Source organism: Thrips palmi, unplaced genomic scaffold (genome assembly GCF_012932325.1).
Source record: "Thrips palmi isolate BJ-2018 unplaced genomic scaffold, TpBJ-2018v1 HiC_scaffold_4, whole genome shotgun sequence".
Lineage (NCBI taxonomy): Eukaryota > Metazoa > Arthropoda > Insecta > Thysanoptera > Thripidae > Thrips > Thrips palmi.
Genome location: NW_023144631.1, coordinates 11,846,214 through 11,862,982, shown reverse-complemented (window position 1 = coordinate 11,862,982; position 16,769 = coordinate 11,846,214). Strand labels below are relative to the sequence as shown.

The window sequence follows — 16,769 nt, the reverse complement described above, 5'->3', positions numbered from 1 at the left end:
GGACGCAGCGGTCAATGCACTCGTCGCCCAGGGCACAGCGCTGCTGCTGGAGGTGGAGGGATGCAACGGCGAGGGCTGCGGCGTCCAGGGCGGCATCATTCGCATCGCGCTGGCCGCCTCCATGATGGAACGGGCCACTGTAAATCTAGGTGAGCCTTCTCTCCGTAAAGGATACGTAGAAACGTGATGGCATGGAGGGTGATACTTCGGCGCACAAGGCAACTTCGACACTCTCGAAAGTACCTATATTGAAGCAAAAATAGGGTATTTTAATGAATCCCTGGACCGGAAGTCGAAGAACAAAAGAACCAAAACCGCTTCTGCGCATGCGCAGACGTTCCCCCCTCCACTCTGAGGCAGCGTCTAAGCATGCGGAGAAGTGGTTTTGGCTCTTACTTTTGTTCTTTGACTTCCGGTCCAGGGATTCGTTAAAATACACTATTGAGTTCATATCATTGTTTGGATTGCTGTTGAACATGAAGGTGGTGATCGAAGTGCTTCTAGAACAGGTGCAAATTATCATTACGTGCGTTTTAGTGCCTGCCGAAATCACCCAGGATGCCGAAGTCACCCCAGTTTACGGCACTGAAATTAAAGACCGTAGAAAGGTGACACTTCGATATTTGACCGAAAATGAGTGATCCTTTTTTCCACCGTCGAAATCGTCAATGCATTTACTGAAGGCTATGGATAGACGAGGGACCGTTTTCGCCGTGCATAAGATGTTATCGTGACCCTTATTCCAAGTTGCATGCATCACATTGTAGTGAACCCAGTAATGAACAGTTTAGTATTTTTACCAGAATTCTAGTTGAGTTATATTCTACCAAACAGTCGGTATTTGGTATCAGAATCCTGTTTATCGTTACTAGACATTTTTTTCAGTGTGAGAGAGTATACTATTTTTTAATCACGCCGAAATGTGATAATCTTGTCTAAACCGTTGAAAAATCTTAAAGAATTTTCAACCCCATAAGGTTAGGTAAAAAATCAATTGTGGGTCACGAATCAATTGTGGGTCATTTTTTTCGACGGGTCACCGCAACCCCGACGGAGATTGAATCGATTTGAATTTCGCGGTAGACCTTCCTCCAACCTTTCTTTGTCTCCCCAAATAGCGTGTATGTCCAAGCGACGACTGTAACAGCTCCTATCAGGCTTCAAAGGAAGGCCCTTCAAAAAGTCGTGAAAAAAGCGCCCATCCAACGAGGCGAAAAATCGTTTGTTTTTCAAATTATCACCGTGAAGCTATTACGAGGTAAAACGGGACGTCTTTGCTGATTTAGGTTCATAATAGGTCAGGGAACATAAATTTACCATAGTACAGCCGAAATCATTCGATGCCATGGTGCGCGGGTGATGGCAAAGTAGCGTTCGCTACACTCTAAAAAAAATCAGTACAGAATTTTGTAACATGGTTACGCAGCTTTTTCAATAACATGTGTTACAGAAATTTGTATCACGATGGATACAATTTTTTTTCTTTGTAACTTGGTTACAGAATTTCGTAACGGTTACAAAATTTGTAAACAGTCGTTATTCTTCCAAATCAAGCTTCAAAATGAGAATTTTGTTCGAACGTAGTCTCCGTGGGTCTGATTGAAGGTCCTTATGCCATCCTTCGAGTCACAACTTTCCCAGATGTACTCTGAGAAATCGGGAATCGAACCCCTAACTCTGGGTTGGCGGCCCGCCACGCTACCAACTGCGCTGTGCGGACGCCGTGGAGGGAGCGGCGCAGGTAGCCGGTGACATGAGGCGCGCGTGGTAAGGGACGGAGGCCTTGCCAGCCAAGCATACACGAGACTGAATCTCTTATTCAGAGTCGGGAAAAATAAAAGCACATGAAAACTCTAAGTTTAACTTGTCTCTATGGGCACTGCTGTTCAATTTTGCCGTTAAAACATTATGTTTTAATCTCTGATACAGAATTTAGTATCCAGTTACAATTTTCTGTATCAGTTATGTTACAAACATAATATTGTAACCTTCATGTAACAAATTTCTGTATCAAGCTCCAAAATGATTCATTTTTCTGTAACCGGCACATCTGATACAAAATTCTATATCACTTATACAAATATTTGTAACCAATGCAGGTAATACAAAATCCTGCATCAAAAATGATACAAAATTCTGTAACTTTTTTTAGAGTGTACCATGTCCGACCCATTATTTTTGACGAATTTTGCGGTCGTTTTTCTTATATTTTTTGTTTTCTGCGCTTCTAAATGACTGATGTATCACAGTAAATTCCATTTTTCTGCTCAGTCACATATAGTACTACGATACGAAGGTTGTTAAGCTTAGGCTACAGCCCCGAATGACAACGCTAGCTCTTACTTCCGGTCCGCCATAAGGCTTTTTTTGTTGGGAAGGGGGCATTGCGGGGCTTACATAGCGCCCGGAAGGGGACCGCTCTCTAACTGCAGGCTAGGCACTCGAGGCCAGTCCGGCCCTGTAGGAGTCAAATCAATCCCTACAGACTAAATATTCTGACTGAAATAGATTATAAACTGTAGCAATACCTCACGATGACAGGGTGTGGTGTTGGATTGTCTACCACACCGGCGGCCCTAGAATATGCACTATAAAAGTTTCGTCTCTAGTCCAGGACGTTTAACTCACATCTGTCTCACAGTGAAATAAGCCTGTTTATGTCGGTTAGTGTATTTTTCCTCTTTGAGTGAAAAGCGTGCCTGCTTGGTTTATTGAGAACCGGGGACCTTTTATTAATAAAAATAAGAAAATATCTTGCGAAAGTGGTCTATTTACAAGCAAAAAGACGAAATGGCCCACAATTGATATGACCCAGAATTGATTCATTGTGCTACAGATCCTGCAGTTTTCACGATTCCGAAAAATAAATTCAAAAGTGAATTCCTCTCGCATTTAAGCAAATCATATCCAAATTTGAGCTTTCTACAATGCTGACCCACAACTGGTTCCAAAAATCAATTGTGGGCCAAAACAGACTATTCTTAAAACAGCCACAGCTTAGTGAATATGGATGATAGACGGGGCTACTATGCTGCAAAACGTAGTCCAAGGACCATAGTTAAAGGCCGCACATGCACTTTTGTCACCAGGTCAAAATTAAAGGCCTTAATGTGGAATTTTCAAAAATGTGACCCACAATTAATTTTTAACCTTAAAAGATCCATTGTGGGCCACTTTATTAGAAAAGCGCATATTTATAGTGTAAATCCTAAACAAGTGGCCAAAGTAGCTTCGAGTCATCTAAAAGTGATCCCTTGACTACGTTTTGCAGCATAGCAGCCCCGTCTGTCACCCTCGTTTACACTCTTAAAAAATGGTTGTCCTTAAACAATCGGATGAGTGAAAATTTAGTCCACTCTAACTGAAATCAGTCATATTCTTTGATATTTTTCTCTTCCGGAACGGTATGATAGGACCCTTTGTTTCGTGTCAGCGGCAGGGTGAAGGCAAGGGCAAGCCCGAGTATTCTTTTATCGAGAGGTGAATCACTATTGCACTGGCATGTACAAATTAACATGTAATTAGGCCAATTTTTTTGCATGATTTGGCGTTGCGTGTCGTTTGATACGTTAAAAGGAGTCTAAATCGTTGAAGTATGTGAAATGTATTAGCTTAGTAAGGTGTACTCATCCGTACTCATGTGTACACTAGAACGCTGAGTGATTCACTCCTCGCTTTCTATATGGTGATACATTTACGTACCGTCTCTTTTCGTACTGTAAAAAATTCCGTGGTTTTGTACGGAAAATGTACCGACGAAAATGGTACGGAAGTACGGAAAACAGTACGGAACGTCCTTACTTGTCCCATAAGAACTCATGTAATCTGGTTCGGAAAAAATGTACGGAAGTTCCGTACGGACAATTATTGACCAGACATGTTCCGTACTTTTTTCTCGCAGTGCGCCTAAATTAAGTCTGTTGTGTCACTTTGAATTTCAGTGACAGTCCTCTGGGAAGCACTCGACGGCGCGACCCTGGAGTTCGACGAGGAGTTCAAGATGGCGCACGTCGACCTGGACCCCAGCGCGAACCTCGCCGCCGCCATGGACAAGCTGCCGTCGTGCCGGGCGGGACAGATGTTCGAGCCGGGCGCCGTGTTCCTCGACAGCAACGGCATCCTCGACATTTGTCTGGTCCGAGTGGCGAGTGAGGGCCTCCATGGCGCCAGGGTGCTGGGCTTCCTTCGGGGCAGCGTCGACGCCCTGAGAGTCACTCGCTGCGGCGGTCACAGCGGAGACTGCTTCTGCCGGAAGAAGACTCCGGCTCGCGCAACACTCCGCGGAGTCCGCCGCGTTGCTGGGGTCAAGCAGCCCGGCGGCGACGGCAGTGCATCCTAGCTCACTTCGCATGACCTCTATGTCGTGAACTTCCACGTGTGTCCCCAGGTTCACGCACTGGAGTTGCCCGAGCGCTCCTGCGTCGATGGCAGATCTCAGTTGATGATCGTAGGGTTCTTATTTTCATGATTGTTGCGTTTGCTCAGATGCACTGCACTGACTTATCGATATTCTCCGTAACTTCGTAGCTCTGTTCCTTTACACTGACTGTTGTAGCTTTCGTTTCGTTTAGATGCAAGCATTATGCATGTTTGATTCTCTTAATCTTGTGCACAGCAAGTGATAAAATGCGCTGGCATTGTATCAATTTGCCGTCTCACCGTGAATCGAGTCACATTGTTCATCAGACCATGTCATATTCGTTTCAACTTAGAAAGTTACACACACACACTCACGCAGAGTTTCTATCAAAAACTCGAGCCCGGCGGCGGGCCTTTTGACAGCAGGCGATCATTCATTATTTCGTGACCGCTTTACTGTCTCTGTCCCTCTTGTTTCCTGGGAGTCACAATTTCTATTTTTTGACCGAATGTGGAGGACTGAAATTTCAACGGTTGTGACTGTATTTTATGGAGTGATTATATGTTTCACGTTCTAATAAATGCAACGCCGTCTGGAATATCATTGCGTTTGCTCATATTTGGAAGCTGTATTCTGTATTGTTTATTAATTTGTGGAATCTATTTTATAAAGATAAATTCTTCTTAACATAATCCTTTCTTTTTCTTCCAAATTAAATATTTAATAAGTATATATACTGTAATACAGGGTAATGAAGCATAACGTTGTTAGCAGTAACAGTTGCATTGAATTGCTCACCCTTAGTCCAGCTGTTGAGACCTTTTAACCAATGACTGTCAATTTAAAAAGTCTCCTCATTGTAGTATTTTGAAGTTTACTGATGATCTCAGCTTCAACCAGGCCCCTGTAACTCTGGCACTTGGGACAGGAGCTGGGGAACCCTCCTTGGGGATCTATTTCATAACAACTTCGATTTTCAATATCAAAAACTGTTTCATTAAAAAATTATTGAAGTTAGTCCCATGAAGAGGCAGAATGATCAAACCAACATATGATATTATTGGTTCCAATGGATGCCTCCTTTGATAGTTAAATAATTGGTAATAATTGGTACGACTGGGTTCCCCGTTGCGTTTTACCGCCATATTTTTTAGCCCCGAGAGTTACAGGGCCCTGGCTTTAACATTTACACAGGCTCGCATTGATAAACTTTCTCCCCCTTAAGGGGGGACCCTGGTGAAAAAATCGCCAAAATTCCAAAAAATAGTATTTTCAAAGTTCATAGATAAAAATGTGCATAGAAGGTTTCAGATTCAACAGGTTGAACACCTTTAAGCTAAGTGGGTAGTTTCTTTATCATTTGGAAGGAAATAGCATTGAGATCAGTTGTCGTTGGCTTCTACGCTCAACTTCACAGCTTTGCTCAGTCGACAAAAAATTTTGTCGTAGAAAGACTTCCTGCGTTCCTGGTTGACACCTACATGAGTCGTCTTGCATGGACTCTATTCATTGATGACTTGTCGACAAATTTTAGTGACGGAATCTTGATATCAGCCCTACTTTTTTAAAAAACACACCTAAAAGTTTGAAAAAGGGAAAAAATATCACTTGTTTTAATGTTAAAATTTGAAAACTCATATCTCGGGACAGAAGTTAAATTTGAAAATTCCGTCACTAAAATCTTTTCTATACATCTTTAGGAAAACCCCAAAAAAAATTTCAAGACTTTCCGTCCCAATAAAAGACGCGGGAAGATTTTTCCCCAAGCTCCAAAAAACACTAAAAAGCCACTTTCTCAGAGACCGTTCAACATTTTGGATTGAATTTTTTTTTGGGAAAACTCACCATAATGAACCTAATAATTAAGCAAAGTTTCAACTTCCTGGGATTATTTTGAAGCCTACTTGAAAGTTTCACCAGGGTCCCCCCTTAAATCCCGCAAAACGCTGAGAATCCAAACGCTTTGAGTATAGCAGCATTGGTGCAATGCATTTGACGTTTTCATTGCACCAATGAGGTATTTTGCGATAGTAAAAGAAGATAAAGAAGAAGATGCGGCGGTAGGGGTAGAACATCAAAAAACCCTCATTTGTTTCGCGGGCATGAGGGCCCCCCACCCCCCCCCCCCCCGCAAGCGACTAAGTGCCTAAACAAATGGGGTTGGTTATGTTCTACCCGAGTAAAAATAGAAGGCTGCAGATGGCTGACGTTTGGCTGACGCATGGCTGTATGGACCGTTTTTTGGCTGTATGCAAGGCTGCCGTGGCTGCGTTGCAGCCATGTCGCAGCCATAGCGATGTCCTGGACTTGCAGCCATGCACGCTTAGGGTGTTTCACTTTTGCAAAAAGTTTCGAAATCTTATGACCGCCGGGTGAAAATTGATTTTATATCAAAAAAAAAAGTTTACGTGTTTCGGGGTTTTCCAAATTTCGCAAAATTAGAGGTCGCTCAACGCCTTTAAAAAATTTAGGCTGTGTTACTTAAGCCCAAAAATGCTGAAATCGTCAATTATTGACCGATTTGGACCATTCTAGGCTCATTTAAAAGGGTTTTTGAGCTGTACTTTGAGAATCTGCGCCCAAAAATTCGATTGGGGTCGTTTTTGGGTACAGAGCGACGTTTGTTTTTTTCAAGGCCCTAATTGCAACTTTGCGCGACTGTATCTTCTGCAGTTTAAACCGATTTTCTGCCGCGATATCTAAAAATGACCGTCAGAGTCTCCCCTTTTCAGCGGTGTGCTTGGATTGTCATTTGAAGCATTTGCCTAGTTTCTATGAGGCTCGAAGTAAGGGAGTATAGGGCGATTTGTAACAGGGGCGATTCGTAACAAATGCGTTTATATTTAAGTGGGGGAGCAGAGGAAAATCTGAGTATGGCCCCTCTTTCGCTTCAAGAAGGGGGCCTTGAACAATCGAAGCGGATGTGATCGGTGCTCAGGTATAGTTTTGGAGGGCGTCTAAAATATAGGGTGCACCGAAAACAGGCAAATATTTTATTTTGAGTTAAGGAAGTTTCTGTCTGAGGCGCCCAGGTATGAATCACCATCGAAGTACCGTTGGGGCCTCGAAGCGTGCCCCCTTTACAATGTAACCACGTGGCACAAGTTTTTTACTTTGTCCAGTGATAGTTAGGGACGTATTTCTTGCGTAGCCGGCTTTTGGGGGTGATTCGTAACAGACCCGTAAAAACAAGAATTTAAGTAGTTTTTGCAATAAAAGTTTGAATTTTTTCTCGTATCATCTGCTGCCTAATTCCAATACATTTACAAGCTCAAAATGCATTTTAAGTGAGTTTTCTATTCTTTCCTCCAAAATTGAAAAAAGTGAGGTTAGGGTTGACATAGCCGGTCATTTAATGCTGAGGCGGTCAGCGGCAGCTTGTAATGCAGATTTTAAGGCGTCTGCAGGACATCCAAAGAACAACTGTGGAGGGATAACATTCCCGACGATTTTCATTTAATGTGTAGGATGTCATGAAAAGCCCCATGGCTTTTACAAATCACCCCATGCTGGGGCGATTGTAACAGCTCGCAAGGGTTTGGAAAGCGTCTTAGATTTCAAAGATTACGGATTCCAGATTGATCCAATGGAGCTGCACAGTCTAGATAAAGGGTCAGACTGCTGAACTGGCACAAGTTTGACAGCGATATGCAGAATGTTCTTAATTTTGTATAGAGGATTCCAAAATCTGTTACAAATCGCCCCATACTCCCTTACAGATTTGCGACAAATTTTCACGTTTACCGTACTTTTCTTGGATGAAAAGTGTACTGACGAGAGCCGATCTTCGCTTTCACCCCTATTTTCAGTTGCGCATGAGCTTTTACCGCCTCAAAGCCGACTGGTGCTGCTCCATTGGCTCCAGGGACATATTTAAAAGCGTTCGATGTTGAAATCTCATTTTAGGTCAGTGCTTCTACACCTTCTATGGTTTAAAAGTCTCCCCCGACATCCCAAAACAGACTTCAAATTCACATTTTTCCGAAACTGTGGTTAAGTCTATTTTGTATCAAAAGGTGGTCAACGCCTTTGTGGATAGGAGTCTATTTGACCGGTTTCTACCGATAAAAGCTAGATAGCAAGCAACACTCTTTGGTTATAAATGGTTGTTTATGGTTGTTTTTACGAACAACTGTGAATCTTCGTGTATATACGAATAATCTAAATAATTCACGATGAATGTTCGTGGATTTACGAGGAACATTTGTAAATTACCAAGATTATTCGTGAATTCACAGAAGTGCTCTGGCTAAAATCTTCGCCAGAGGCTTCTTCGTATATTCCGAAAATTTATCTTTACAGTGAAGTGTTGGTGAAAATCATTATGGGCAGGTTGACTTTTAGCTCAGCAATAGCTCCATGGGGCCAAGACAGTGGGCACTGTGAAATCCCCTGAAAAAGTATTTAACCATAAAGAGTGTTGCTTGCTATCTAGCTCTTATCGGTAGAAACCCGGGCAAATAGACACCTATCCACAAAGGCGTTGACCACCTTTTTATAAAAATAGACTTAACCACAGTTTCGGAAAATGTGAATTTGAAGTCTGTTTTGGGATGTCGGGGAGACGTTAAACCATAGAAGGGGTAGAAGCCCCTCGTAAAAAAAATTTTAAATTTAAACATTATAAGTTAAAATAAAAATTTTATCAAAAATTTTTTAAAAGCGCTTTTATTCTATAAATTTCTTGTAACAGTTAACATAATTTTTTTAAGGCTTTTAGTTTTATAAAGCGTTACAAAGTACCGAGGACCCGCCATAAAGTGTATAAGATAGTACAAATTCCTTTTTAATTTTCATGTTACTTTGTTTTCCGCTAGATGGCGCTGCGTGTCGCTAGCGAAATTACTTCTCGGTTGTAGCTCCGGGTAGGAAAAGCATTGGGGCAGGCGGGTTCCCTCTCGTGTTTTAAGGATGTGAAGTCACTTCTACATCACTTTGAAATTTTGGCGCTTATAGGCATCATACCGATGCCTCTACCCCCCCCTGTCATTGATGAGGGGGCACTTTTTCTTGCTGATGCGACAGTTTTTATTGGAGTTATAAGATTTTTTAAAATTTGAATCTGCTTATAACGCGTTGTAATGTCATCATTACTTTTTATAAAAGTTTTTTTATAAAAACACCTTAATAAACAGTAATTACCCAGATATTAAAGGGGCAATTAAACCCTTTAAAAAAGGGGCTTATAAGCCTTTATAAAAAGGCTTCTTATAATTTATTTTTTTTAAAAATTTTTTTAAAAATGTTATGAAAATTTACCAAATTTTAAAGGTTTTTTTTTGAGGGGCGCACTGACCTAAAAATGAGATTTCAACATCGAACGCTATTAATATGTCCCTGGAGCCAATGTAGCAGCACCAGCCGGCTTTGAGGCGGTAAAAGCATCATGCGCAACTGAAAATAGGGGTGAAAGCGAAGATCGGCTCTCGTCAGTACACTTTTCATCCAAGAAAAGTACGGTAAACGTGAAAATTTGTCGCAAATCTGTACTTCGAGCCTCATAGAAACTAGGCAAATGCTTCAAATGACAATCCAAGCACACCGCTGAAAAGGGGAGACTCTGACGGTCATTTTGAGATATCGCGGCAGAAAATCGGTTTTTAACTGCAGAAGATACAGTCGCGCAAAGTTGCAATTAGGGCCTTGAAAAACACAAACGTCGCTCTGTAGCCTAACAAACGACCCCAATCGAATTTCTGGGCGCAGATTCTCAAAGTACAGCTCAAAACCTTTCAAATGAGCCTAGAATGGTCCAAATCGGTCAATAATTGACGATTTCAGCATTTTGGACTTAAGTAAAAACAGCCTAAATTTTTCAAAGGCGTTGAGCGACCTCTAATTTTGCGAAATTTGGAAAACCCCGAAACACGTAAACTTTTTTTTGGCCCGCCCTTCTATTCAAAAAATAGGGGGAGGGCCTATGCATTTGCCTTTGTGTCTGTGTGTTGTTGTAGTTGTTGTTGTTGTTGTTGTTGGCGTCTGTGTACAAGGAAGGAGTTGAGCTAGAGTAACCAGATTTGGAGGGTACTTCAGGAGTACCGTCCAAACAAATAATCCGGTGGTGCAAATCCCGTCCGGGTCGCACAAGGGCTGCTGCAGGTGCATCATGGTTTACATGAGCGGGAGGGGGATTTCCGCCATTATTGGTGCTAGCAGGGCACATAGGGGTATTTTTGGAATCGGGGCGACAAGACAAGATGAATGGACCTGGTCCCGCCCCCATCGGCCGCTTTTACGAGTTTGCCAGATCAGGATCTTAAAAAAAGGGGGTCGACCGACTAAAAAAATTATTGCAGATTTCGATTGGTCTCAGCAAGACCTTTTCAACGAGGGGTCGGAAAGGGGGTCCAGGAGCCCGACTTCGTCTATTAGTCACATCAGGATCTTGAAAAAAGGGGGTCGACCGACTGAAAATTTTTACTTAAGTTTTGGATAGGTCTTGGCAAGACCTCTTCAACGAGGGGTCGGAAGGGGGGTCCAGGAGCCCGGCTTCATGAGTTATGGGGAAAAGTGCGACGGACTCGTTTTGCGCTCCTGCTGTGCCTCTATTGCAAGGAGTTGCAGTAGCATGGCAAATATGGGTATTTTCGGAATGAGGGCGAAGAGACAAATGTAATGGGCATATTCTAAGGACAGTTGGAGTAAAAACGCTAACGCTAACGTGGAAGCAGATGACATTCTAATGAGAATGTTTATTTTAATATGCTTGTTTATCACTTCATAGCTGCCGGGCCCTTTGACGTTTACGCTCTCGTTGTTCTTCGGTCAGCTTCCTGGGGGCCATAGCTTTGGGCAGTGATTGCCGCTTCACGTGCTTCTTCCCATCTTGTCTGTGTACTCCACACACGCAACGCGCTCCTTCGGGCCAGCCGGCGACACTGTTGTTGTTCAGTGCGTGCGAGGCCCCCGCTCCCCTCGCCTCCAGCGGCATGCGGCGTCGCCGGCGGCGGGGTCGCGCTGCATCCTGCATCGGTATCGGCCGAGCGAAGCCGACCTAGCTCCGAAGGCGGTACGAGCTGAGCAGGCCACGCTAGGCCCCTGCTTGAGAGCCGAGCCGAGCCGGCCGAGCCTTGCCTAGGCACGCAGCACGCCGCGCCCTGCGCCCAGCGCTGGCGGCGGGGGGGTAGAAGGGGGGGGGGGGGCGGCCCCAGGCCATGCCCTTTGCCGGCCCAGGCCGGCTTCACGCACGCCGGCTTCACTCACAGACGCACGCACGGTCCCGCCCCGCCTTAAAACTATCTCGAGAGTAAAAGCAAGCTGACACCTTCATTGCAATTGTATAGCTTGCTTTTGCTTTAGCAACGGTGTCATCTGCTAAAAAGTGTAAGGACTATTGCATATTGTGAATAGAAGGGCGGGCCTAAGTCACGATGGTACATCGATAACTGTGCTTTACCCGCTCACGGGGTGTGTGATGCGAGCGGGCCGAAGGCCCGGGCCTTCGACTGGCCAAGTTGGGTCTGATGCGAGGGCCGAAGGCCCGAGAAAAGGCCGCCGGCAGGCCAAGCTGGGCCGGCCCCCTGTCGAACCGAGTTGCCGGCGCAGCGAAGCGGAGCTGGCAACTCGGTTCGACGGAAGGGCGGGTCCTAGCTTGTTTGGATATAAAATCAATTTTCACCCGGCGGTCATAAGATTTCGAAACTTTTTGCAAAAGTGAAACACCCTAATGCACGCTGCAATGGCTGGTCTGGCTGTTTCACGGAGCGCTTTGGCTGTGGAACGCTTCAGAAGCTGCGCACAGAAGCCTTCTGGCTGCCCGAAGCAGCCTATAAACGCTGCCACGCACAGCCAACTTAGCTGCAGTGGCTGTAGGCTGCGCGTCGCAGCGTGTTGGCTTCTGGCGCCAGCCGGGCCGCGGCTGCACCTTACAGCCACGAAGGCTGCAATGGCTGTAGGCTGCGCGTCGCAGCGTGTTGGCTGCTGGCGGCAGCCAGGCCGCGGCTGGACTTCGCAGCCAGGCGGGCTGCAATGGCTGTAGGCTGCACGCTGCGCGTCGCAGCGTGCTGGCTGCCAGCGACAGCCTGGCCGCGGCTGCACTTTCCAGCCACGTAGGCTGCAATGGCTGTAGGCTACGGATGCAGCATGGTGGATGCTGGCGGTATTCAGGCGCACCCCTTGATTAAAGGGTTATAAAAAATAGAAAAAATAGAATGGGTACGTGGTATGCTGATATTTGAGTTGAATACGTTAACATACATAAGCCATCCAAGTTTCGTAAAAATCGGGACACTTTTTTGTTATCTTTGATATCTCGGGAACGGAAAGTCCTAGATGAAATTACTTAGCGGATTTGGATCTGGAACGGTGTTGGGACCCTAAAAAATCTACTAAAGGATCCACAGAACTTCAAAGGGCATAACAGGCACCCTCAAAGGTCGTCATGGGGACCTTCATGTACTAAGGAGTGAAGCCTAGTAGCGATATGGGTGCTGCCGATGGCATCCACGAAGCTGCAGGTTGCAGCCGAGATGTGGCTGTGACCCGCAGCTTCATAGCTGCCAGGGGCAGCGTGGCCCGGGCGAAAGAAGGCTGCCTGGAGCATCCTGAAGGCTGCGGGGTGCAGCCTACAGCAGCGCTCACAGCCTCTAGGCTTCCGGGGGCAGCGTGGCCCGGGCGAAGGAAAGCTGCCTGGGGCATCCTGAAGGCTGCGGGGTGCAGCTTAGAGCAGCGCCTCGCAGCCTCGTGGCTGCTGGGGGCAGCGTGGCCCGCGAAGGAAGGCTGCCTAGAGCATCCCGTAGGCTGCGGGGTGCAGCCTAGAGCAGCGGGGGCAGGGCCGACTCGGCTCCAAAGGGACACTTCAATGGCTGGCAGGTGCAGCCAGAGAGGCTGCAGCGGCTGTGGATGGCTGGATTTTGGCTGACGTATGTCCGAATACAGCCAATGTCTGCAGCCATCCGAGATCCATCCGAGCGCTCTCAGGCACCCGGAGGAAGCCAGCCTGCAGCCAATCTGCAGCCTATAATTTTCTCTCGGGTACCCCCACCGCCGCATCTTCTTTCTCTTCTTCACTAACGCAAAATATCTCATTGGTGCAATGCTTTTGCAATGCCTTCCCATGCATTGTCATAAGGCATTTTCGGGACGCATTGCACGTAAGGTGCAATATGGCTGTGTCATTGCACGTATGGTGTAATATCTCAATGCATTGCGCCATAGGTGTTATACTCATAGAGTTTGGAATCTCAGTGAACTAAAATACTTTTTAACACTCTGGAAAAATGAAGTTGGGGCCTCAATGAAGCCTATTTATTTCGAAGAACCATACTAAAGATTGGCCAGTGCACAGTTGTGGGAAAACGGCATTCCATCTTCTCCCAAATTAGGGTTTGAGCCACCTTTCTCCAATTTGAACTTAGCTGAAAATGATCGGCATACATGAAATCCAGTCCTGAATCTATAGAAAATTTCAAGTCCGATAAGCTACATTAATCTAAAAGGCTATATTTAAGTGAAATTGACGAACATAAACTCACTTTTGGGGCTGAGCGGCTATTCTGCGATGCCACTTCAATACTCTGAAGTACTCAAGTGTAAGCAGGGGCTGTTTCGGTGGTATGGTTCGGGTAACTCAAGGCTAGACTTGGCTTGGTTTTATCGTGGTGTATTCTCTCGTTAAGTTCCAGGGGTGGCCCCACACGCACCTTACAGTTAATCGGTCTGGACGCGACTGCCGCGCCGTCCCCTCCAGCGGGCCGATGCGAGCCAGTGCCTCGGCTGCTCTTCCCTGTCGCTCCGCATCGGAACCGCTGGAAGGGTTTTCTATTAGCGTCAGCAATACGGGGCGTCGCGGCGGGCTCACGCCGATTGCCAGTCGCGGGGGCCCGCAACATCCGCCCCGCATGAAACACTGTCGCCTCGACCCTTAAATTTAAATTTTTTTTTTCAATTCATGCTTGAAAGAAAAAAAGATTTCCCCTAACTTTAAACTGTCAAAAACAAAAAAAAACAAAAATTTAGAGTTACAAAATCCGAAAAAGAAATTCCTAATCGGTGGTGTGGGGTCCGACCTTAATCCTAATTATTATCCCTTTTTTTTCTTATCCTAATTATAACTAAACTTACTTATTCTGATTGGGAAGAAAAACCCATTTTTCTTTTCCTTAAATTGGTTAGATGGGATTACATCAGGTATTTAACAAAAGCAACAAGATCGACATAATAAACAGAGAGAAATAAGGGCCTTGCACGTAGCTTTCTTCTTACTGGTTAGCAAAGCGGCAGGGACGCCTACTCCCGTGTGGCTGAATAGCTCGGATAACTTCGCTGCCGTGGGGCCGATTCTTCTTCCCACGTGATATGCTGTGATGGGCCAGTGCCGCAGGAGAGTGGTAATTTCGACACTCTGCCTGGACAGAGACATTGCTACGCTGTAGGCTTACGCGTCTCCCGCAGCGCACCCCTGCCTTGCTACGCAACTCGGGGTGGCTACGCCTGGGCTTCCCTCGATGGCCAACGCAACGCTTTTAATTTTTTATGCATTTTTTTTTTAAATTGTTATGAAGATAAAAAAAATTATGGAGTAACAATCAATTTTAGCGTTTTTGCGTGGTTTTAGTAGGCCCCTCGGCTGGGAAAGAGTGCGCCAAACGCCTTCTCAATTCCGTCCGGCCGCCTCCCGTAGGACTTGGCTTGGGCAGCTGGGGAATTCGCCAGCTGTGTCTCCTCGTAGCGACTTGACAGCCTTAAGAAAAAAAATGGATTTGAAGTTTGTTGATCTTGACCGGGTGCTCGTTGATTTGGGCATCCTCGCTGTTACGTCCTTAGCCGATCGATCATGATGACAGCCACACAGGAGTTTTGTTCCCAAGCACACACGCCAACCAGTGCCCTACGTATACACTAAAGTCGTCTTGCGAAATGAGTCCTGAAATTATCAAGTTCAATCTCGTCGGGCTCGGGTTCTACATTGCGCCGTTGTCTTGGCCTTTTGCTATTGATCTTTGTCGGTTTCGAATTTTTGCCGCACGATAATTGTAAAATTACTAGCCATATAATAATTAATATCTGGATAACTAAAATGACGAAACAGAACACATAAACGCCCAGCTGATTATCTGGAATGACATTGCTCACTTTTTGTGACGGCTTCTGTGGCGCGGTCACAAAAACAAAGTCCGGTAGCGTGAACGACAAATTTTTGGAAACCACATGCGAAACGGCTACAGCCGGATGTGTGAACTTTTCAGGATCAGCACTCCATGGCCTATTTGTCTTGGACCAGAGTGATGGCAATATTACAGTTCTGTTAAACACATTACTAAGACGAGGGTCACACGGATATTGCTTTTCAATAAGTATTGAAGTTCCGTGCCTCAGGATACAGTCGCACGGGATATTAATTTTGGTGGCTCCTACAGGCACTGCTTCCAGCGCTACAACAGAGTTTGGGCATTCAACTATCAGTCTGTGTTTGGAGTGAACAATTACATAGTCGTTTAATCCTAAATTTAGCACTTCCGGTCCATAGTAAGGGGTACAATGAAATTGGCACGCTTTCCTCATTAATTCTAAACTTTTACTCTGTTTACTGTAGATGCTACTAACACATTCGCCCAATCCTGAATGAAACGATGTCTCCCTAGGAATTGGGCAAATTAGATTTTGGAGACAATCCGCTCGTTGTTGATCCGAAAGCAATCTGATACTACTAGAATTCGTTAAGATCATTGTGGGCTCTGACAGAATTTTGCACACATAATTTTTATAAGCAAAAGGTGTCGGTTCTATGTCTACCACTTTCCAATGTTCCCCCGTACTTCGAACCGGATATTTAACTACTACTTCTAACGTTTTTTCCTTAAAAATACAATTTACTATTTTTAACTTGTACATGGCTGATGGGCTAGTTATGGCAATTTCAGCTTTGGGTCTTAATTTTTCATTTAGCAGTTCTATTTCATCTAATAACATATCTGGAGGGATGACACTTAACGGAATTTGATTTTGGGTACAGGAGTTATAAATCTGATCCAAACGTTCTGCCATCAATAATTTTATGATCATTTCTGTGGTGCTGGAGATTGATCTTATAGTAACGTGGGTGAACCAGTCAATCATTATTGACTTTGAGTTTAAAATTTTAGTTAGAGTCTCATCGATGTCTATAAACCTAGAGTGTACTGTTCCCGCGAATTCGGTCCATTTCGCATTGTTTAATTTTGTAACATTTACTACATCGTCAAACGCTTCAAAAATACTATCAAGTTGAGCTTGGATTAACTCATCATTCTCCAGTGCCACAGTCAGATCGCCCTTTGTTGCGATTGAGCAACACCAGCCCAAAAGATCACCAATAAATGCTAGCGGGTTTGTCGTCCTTTTGCGCCTTAACAGTTGTGCCTTATATGCTACAGAGTCATAGTGCGAGCTGAGCTGCTTATTTGTTTCTCTCATAAGCTGACAATACTTA

At 44.9% G+C, this 16,769-nt stretch overlaps 1 protein-coding gene across 1 annotated transcript; it reads left to right on the top strand.

Moving 5' to 3' along the window:
• Positions 1-6: 6 nt before the first annotated feature.
• LOC117650114 lies at positions 7-5,052 on the top strand. The gene is made up of 2 exons (XM_034393435.1): positions 7-149; positions 3,942-5,052. The coding sequence occupies exons 1-2, from the start codon at positions 122-124 to the stop codon at positions 4,337-4,339; spliced, it is 426 nt and encodes a 141-aa protein (XP_034249326.1). The 5' UTR covers positions 7-121; the 3' UTR covers positions 4,340-5,052.
• The last annotated feature ends 11,717 nt before the right edge of the window (positions 5,053-16,769 follow it).

Excerpts from the sequence above, each read along its gene's own strand:
- LOC117650114 (XM_034393435.1), top strand. The coding sequence starts at position 122 with ATGATGGAACGGGCCACTGTAAATCTAG. Across the intron at positions 150-3,941 it reads ACGGGCCACTGTAAATCTAG|TGACAGTCCTCTGGGAAGCA; the intron begins GTGAGCCTTCTC and ends TTTGAATTTCAG.